Here is a 7,337-nt window from a genome sequence, read left to right as displayed (position 1 = left end):
CATGATCGTTCATATTCCAGAATTCCCATCAAACCTGTTTAAAACACAGTCTTTCCTACGGCTCAGCATTACAGCAAGATGGTGATTCATTGTCATCAGGAGATGGCTGGAGGTTAGACGCCAGCTGGCGTTTTCCAAAGGGAAACCGAGGGTGTTGGTGCCCACTTCACGTTGACCTTCTACATGTTGCTAGAGCCTGTTAGTCACTTAGTAAATTTGCAAAGCTGAACTTCTGTTAGGTTTTGTGTTTGATGGCTCCAGATGTACATGAGAGTAAATCTGCGTGTGTGAAGCTGTGCGGGCTCTTACTTTGAAAGAAATGTTGTGTTCAAGCTGTAGCTATTTGCTTGCTTCAGAGTATTCGGGCAAGGACTGAATAATGGTCTGATAATGGTGGAATTTCAGATGGGCTGGTTGTGTTTTCTAGGTCTTTGAATAATTTTTGGTTTCATGATGTGAAAAAAGTTATTCCGTGCTAGCTCTGCATATACAGATGTTCCAGGTCAACTTTTGTCCCACAAACACCTTTTTTTATTGTACCTCCTTTATCTTGATTACACCAACAAAAAAGTACTCTCCTCTCTGGCTGATCCTGTCAGGCATAACCGGACACGGCACATGTAGCCAAATAAACACATCGCTGTGTGTGGTTAGGGAGTTAAAATACAAATTAGCTCTGGTTGGTTCTTTTCATGGTATGGCCCAGGATGTTTCAGGGATAAGTTAAGGTTGAAGCAAAAGAAGGGGAAATGAAAAATGGAGTTTACTGATGAGGTAACTCGTAAATGTTAAAGTAGAATCAGGAATTAATGAAGTAGGGAGCTTTTTTTAAGACCAGGGTATAACCAGCTCACTGAGAGAAAACTGTACCTACGAAGGGATTTGTTTTTTCAGGGAGTGTATGTGTTACTTGGAGGGTTCAGGTGGAATTTAAATACCATACTCTCTACCAATGCAAACTGTAGCTGTAACTAATAAAACATCTAAACAGTGACTTTATCTGCCAAACCTTATATCCAAGGCTTTTGTTTTGTGGGGATGTTTATTTTTCCAGCAGGCAGAAATCATTCCTTTTCATGATCTGGGAACACTGACTGCTGGAAACAGCAGAAAAGGTAAGCTGGAGTTTGCACAGTAGGTCGTTCACTGGGGTGTACGACCAGCAAAATTCCAACTGGTGCATTGAATTAGCCAGTTACTTACAACAGTAACTTTTGTTCTGGACTAGACTGTAATGACTTAATGTAACTTTTTCAGTTGAATTCATTTAAATGCTACTAGTTTGGTCATTTTAAAGTACTGCATATTGCAATTTCAGAAGCTGGTTTTAAGTGCCTTAATATTTCACACTTATGCTACATATTCCTTTTAGTGCATAAGTTTCATTCCAGTATTAATATCCTTCAGCGGCACATTTAGTTTAAATACCAATCACAAAAAAATCCAAAACCCTGCATGATTATGCAATGTTCAGTCTAATCAACTAAGTAATCAAACCAGCCTGAATCACTGTATTCCCTTTTTACCTCCACTGGTCTCTCTTTGAAGAACTGAACCCCTGAAATCCTGAGTTTATCCTGTTCCTCACCGGGTAGCTCCGTTGCATCCACAAGCATGGAGGCTACTAAGATGGCTTCACCCTTTCCTTCTGCTTCTGTGGCTGTAGAGAGCGTTTGTCTTAATGTCACGCCTGTATTCCCACTCAGCTGGGTCAGCCCCCCTGGGGACAATACAGTCACCACGGACCTGTGTTATGGTTTTTTTTTATCCTGGTCTCAGTAGTGGGCTCGTCAACGGACGAGCTGGGAAAGGGAGGGGGAGAGAGATCCATGAGCTGGGTTTGGATGAACTGGAGAGAGCGTTGGGCTGGTCAGGACTGGTGGGGGAGCTCTTTGCTGCTCTTGGAGGGACTCGGATTCACTCATCCTTTGGGGTTTAGTTTCCTCTCTCTTTTCTCAGTATGGTTTTCTGACTGACCATAAGCCTAGAAAATTATGAAAAGTTGGATTTAAAAGTTTTACTGGTTTTGACAAATGTTACTAGTATTGTTAGGGAAATGTGGTGGGCTAATTTTCAGGGCTGCTGTGACCTGTAACTCCAGCTGAAAGGTACAACTCAGGGGCTCAGCAGATCTTCAAACGAGGCTTTAGGCTAGACTTACCAGACACACCCCCACACCCCCCCAATCTGATGGTCTTCCAGCACTCTCCGGGGAATGTTCTCAGTGCTAATATTTAGTGAGGATTCTCTGAGCCATTTGATTATTTTCTAATGTTTGATTTTGCAGTTGGGGTTTGCTTCTGAGAATCTGCTGTAGAAAGATGAATAATTAAACTGCAGGCAGGAAGCACAATATTTTAATACTCAATTTCTTCAGAGCCATTTTTGGCTTTCTTTTTTATGATGTTTAAGTCAGCAGTGGCCTGACCAAATGATGGATCTTGGCATTCGCTACCAGTCTATGTGTTCAGAGGTGCTGAATGTGAGGTTCAAGCCAGGTCTGCTCATTATAGTGACCAAATCTGGCTAGTTATGTACAGTAGGAACAAAATTTGACTGTGTGTGGATCCCTGGGATTCAATAAAACCTACTGTACTGTATTAGCTTCAGATGTTTATGTCTTGTCTCGAGGAAGTCTGCTTGCTTTCCTTGCTACCGGTGGAATCCTCTTAAGATGTTTTAATGTTTTCTTTTCTCATCATGGGTTAGTCATGAAAAAAAATTGCCCAGCAAGCCTCTGTAGCAAAATTCCAACTGGTGCATTGAATTAGCCAGTTAAAAAAAAACTGCTCGGAGTGTCACTCTCAAATGGATGGCTTTGGTTTTCTGAGGTGCATCACAAAGGTCAGTAGAGGGTCCTTCCTGACAGTTCTCATACATACCTAGGGTTTTAGGATTTTCTGAGAAGACCCCCATCTTTTAGGAAACCTTCTCCAGCTTGGGTGAAGTCAAAGACTTTTTGCCTGCTGTAGGATTAAGTAGAATTTAATAAACTGCAAGGGGTGCAGCACTGCCTTCCGGCACTTTCACAGTGCATTTATGTTCACATATGGCATCTGTGAACTTCCAGGTCAACTGCAGAATCAAATGGAAAATTTTAAAACCAGGCCAAATGGGCCATGCAGCAGAGGCTGGAGAAGAAAAGCAGATGTATCTTTCATTAACAGATACTGGATTTAGTATTCGTTGGATAAAAGAAATGACCTATTCCATAGACTAAGACAATGGGGTAAACAGTTTGTTCTAGTTCTGTTTCTGCCAGCTACCAGGGTATGTGCTGGCACAGGTGGTTGTTGAACTTTGGTCTGGGACACAATGCACTCATTAATGCTGTATTGTGGGTAGATTGCAGATCTGAAGACATTATAGAAGGAGGAGCCAATCTGTGCATCTCCAAGCTTAAAAGGAAGATAATAAGGATAATTAATAAGGATTGCTGAACCTGACTAGCTGCCTTGTAGGAAACTGTAAGGTAAGCAGTATTTATTTTTGTCATTACCATTAAATTAAGTCCAGCATAAGGAAAGACTTACCAGGTTATCCAAAAGAATGAGTAATGTATTTTTTCATGTTGCTGTCTTCAAAATACCTGTGGCATTAGTCTTACGACGTGTGTGCAGATGTACTTGACAGACTCACTCTGACAACTAGAGCCACGTCTGCATGCTGTCTTTTAATTGTGGTATAAATAATTTCCCAAACTGTAAACTAATCACAGGTAATACATTTCTGTACAAGCTCATAAATGTGTAAGTATCACATATGTTAGCAGAGAGGGGTGTGACTGGCTTTCTCCCACCAGCAAGGCTCTGGCTTATTTCTACACCCTGCAGAACTCCTTGTAAAGCTCACGTGAGCATTTTGTATTTCAGGATGCGTCCCGAAAATATTCCAAATCAACATGTGGTCTTTTGATTTCTATATAGCTGACCTTTCCTTGGAAATACATTATTGTAAGGCTTAACCTCTTATGATGAAGATTACACGTAAGACTGTTGTTTATGGTCTACCAATGGATATTACCAGCTTGCTTTCCTCCCTGTTGTGCATAGTTAATATGAATACTGAGCCCAGACTGCTGATGGGTGGAAGGCAGGTTATGCGCAGATACGAAATGTAGCTGTGCTGCAGGCTCTGTTCAAGGGAAAGCAAATTCCTGGACATTTATGACTGATTATATGTTCCTTTGAAGTTGTGTGTATGTGCACTCATGAAGAAGGATGACATCGGGGGTTCTCTGATGGATAGGATTTTTGTTGAGGGGGAAAATACTGCAAAAGAATTAACAAACACAGTTTCAGAGGTGAATTCAGGCTCTTTGCCCCATGAATTTCATAGCTTTTCAGCCTTGATTTACAGGAATTTACTTCCTCTTTGATGCCCAAGACAAGGATGTTCTTTTAAGGTGGTCTGCTGCTGGGAAAACCAGAATGCTTCAAAGTAGTGATTCTTTTTTGAAAAACTAAGCAATCCAGTGTTCTGGTCCAATGCTTAAAATACTTATGAAGTTACAGACTGACTGAAACTTGGAAAGCCCAACAGAAAGATTGCTGTGTGTTTTTTTGCTCTCTTGCAATAAACTTAGAAAGGCTTTTATTCTGAAGCCCTTTTGTCTGAAGACTACTTTCTCCCTCACATGACACCCGCAGCAATATGAAAAGTCTTGGCTGCTCTTTGCAGTTGACTGTGTGCCAGGCAAGAGTACTGAGGTCTAAAGAAACCAGCCCAGACCATTGACAAGTTTTCCTTCGGTTTGAAGAAGCTCCCAAATGTGACGCAAGCACCAGCTCTGTGTGGTTTTACCTTCACAAGCAAAGGCTGAAGGATCTTTCCAGATGCAAACCTTCTGAAGATCTGGACTAGATGGTGGGAGAGACCAGGTACTGTTGGATGACTTAGAGTTTTCACTGAGTGCTAGTCAGCATAGTGCAGAGAGCCTGAGCTCATGAAAGTGCCCAAAACTGGTCCCCTGAGTCCTGAGTGTGTCAATGAAGCAGATATTTGAACTGAGGAGGTGCTACAAATAATGAAAAATCAAGACTTGGAGGGATCAGCTCAAAGTTCTTCATGTCCTTTCTTCTTGTCCTCCCTTTGGAAGTCTGCCCCTTCACAGTTACCTACTTACCTGTCCTTTAATCAACCAGCCACGCCAGCCTCAGCCTCCAGTTCGTTTTCTTGTAGTCCACCCTATCTGCAATGTATAGGACCCCATTTCAATAGCTATTAGCTGTTCTTTTCTTCTCTTCTTATGAGGCTACAGAAAGCCAACCAGACAGCAATGATTCGATCTGAGTGTACACTAAGGAGACTTGATTTCCTTTACTCCGGTTACTGTGTGGTTTGGTCATTCCCTCAATGAGTCTGAGCCAAGGTAACAAGTTGATGATGATCCTTGTGCTCCTTGGCATCATCTCTTACCTTCCCTCTTCTTTCATTTCTCACACTTCTAACAATGCTGAAAAATCTCCAAGGACTGCATTTTTCAATGTCCTTTTACACATTGGCCCACTAAGCACTATTGTAATTCTAATAAATAATAATAAATTAAAGATACAGTTATGATTATTTGAACTCGTTAATGGAGGAAGATCTACATGGTATGTGTGTGCAAATGTGGAATTTTGGCAAATTCCTGCAATAGTTTGTCATCTTCTCTTAACATTGTAAATAAGATGTGCTAAAATACTCTACTTCTAAAGTCAGTCAATTTGGCTGCAACAGTTCCAGGTTCCCTTTCTCAGCTGGTGTGCTATGTGTTTCTGCTGCAGTCTGCCTGCATTATCTGAGGGGTGATGCCTGTGTGGTTATTGGAGCTTTCTTTTTCCACTGGAAAGGCTTCTTCACTTGCTTCTTCTGAGTACAGGAAAGACGTGGGCTGTGGAGCAGGTTCCACATTAGCCAGATCTCAGCAACTTTCAGACTGTGAACTACCATGAGATCTTTGTAAAAACAGGGGTCGAATGTCTGTAGGTGCGGGGCAGCAGAAGGCTTGACAATGCCAAAGGTCTTGAATCCTTCATGTAAAATGGGTTTCAGGTTGATTCTCTGTAAGCACATGCCCAAAAAGACATCGTCGATGGGGAAGAGTTCCACCTCTCTGCAAGCCCTAGAGAGCTTCCTCATGGTGCGGCTGGACAGCAAAAACCCTCCTCCTCCTGCATAGGCTGGATAGATGCTTAGCCCATACATGGTCTCTGGGATATAGTATTTGCTCTTTTGGACGCGGATAGGGCGGGCATTGTAGATGATGTCCCCAACAAAGAGGTCCTCAGTGGGGTCATGTCTCTCAAGGAAGTCAACAATGTTCTCAACATTGACAAAAACGTCGGCATCACCTTTAAAAATAAATTTCACGTTGTGGCAGAATTCAGCAGCCCAGTTCAGGAAGTGGATCTCCTTCAGGGTCAGATTGAAGAAGGTGTCCATGAAGTCCCAGAGTAAAATGTCCCGATATGTTTGACTCTCCTGCTGGATCAGGGTCTCCCATGTCGCCAGCACTGTCCTATTCTTTGGTGTTCCCAGGAGGAACACGCGCTGGATCTGCTCCCCATTCACCAAACCTTCCCTGCCCCAGGTTTTCCGGACAATCTCACGTCTGTCAAAGTCTTCAACTACGGATTTGATAGCAATGAGCAGAAAGGGTCCTCCAGGTGTTTTCCTGCATTTCTTGGGCTGGTTAACGAGGAGGTTGAAGTTCCTGTTATCCTTGTTTAGGAGATAGCGCTTGAAGTTGAAGACAGAATCAGTCGGTGGGGGTGCGTTTGTAGTTTGGACCCTGTTCTTGGCCACTTCTGTTTGTCTAACAATAGGAGTTACTTGGGGTCTGGGTACCGTCGCCTCTGCTGGCATCTGTCTCCAAGGTGCTCTGGGGTCAGAGAGTATTTTCGGTGTTACTGAAGGCTTCTTCTGCGTCAGCTCCTTGTTTCCAGCTGGGACTAAATGTTCCAGTTGGGAGTAGAGTAAAGAGCAAAGCGCTACCAGCAGGAGGAGGGTACAGATCGCATCCCCTTTGAGACGAACTCTCATTGTCTCTTGCGGTGTTTCTGGGGCTGTTAAAAGCTGTGTTTGAGCTGCCTGGCACCAATGTCCATCTGTAAATAAACGTATGATGTGTCAGCAATGAGGATTCGGCAGCTCTAACTGAAACACCATTGAAAAAACTAGCAGCAAAGTGTGTTTTACTCAGACAGACACTGAGACACGTTAAAGAATTTGCCAAAAGGCACATGGGCTGCAAATCTAACACCGATCCTAGAGCTCTGGCTCTGTGACTTGGCTAGTTAAATCAAGCTGTCATCCATCATCCTGAAAACCACTTCCTAAGCACAACGTGAAAT

At 42.9% G+C, this 7,337-nt stretch overlaps 1 protein-coding gene across 1 annotated transcript; it reads right to left on the bottom strand.

Moving 5' to 3' along the window:
• Positions 1-5,778: 5,778 nt before the first annotated feature.
• On the bottom strand, positions 5,779-7,084 carry B3GNT9 (UDP-GlcNAc:betaGal beta-1,3-N-acetylglucosaminyltransferase 9). The gene has a single exon (XM_010283317.1). The coding sequence runs from the start codon at positions 7,024-7,026 to the stop codon at positions 5,779-5,781; it is 1,248 nt and encodes a 415-aa protein (XP_010281619.1). The 5' UTR covers positions 7,027-7,084.
• Between the last annotated feature and the right edge of the window lie 253 nt (positions 7,085-7,337).

This window comes from Phaethon lepturus, unplaced genomic scaffold, assembly GCF_000687285.1.
Source record: "Phaethon lepturus isolate BGI_N335 unplaced genomic scaffold, ASM68728v1 scaffold18793, whole genome shotgun sequence".
Classification (NCBI taxonomy): domain Eukaryota; kingdom Metazoa; phylum Chordata; class Aves; order Phaethontiformes; family Phaethontidae; genus Phaethon; species Phaethon lepturus.
Note: the sequence above shows the minus strand (reverse complement) of the source record. Positions and strands in the feature narration are given on the sequence as shown.

What these genes read in the sequence shown, in the direction of transcription:
- B3GNT9 (XM_010283317.1), bottom strand. Translation starts at nt 7,026, where the DNA reads ATGAGAGTTCGTCTCAAAGGGGATGCGATCTGTACCCTCCTCCTGCTG.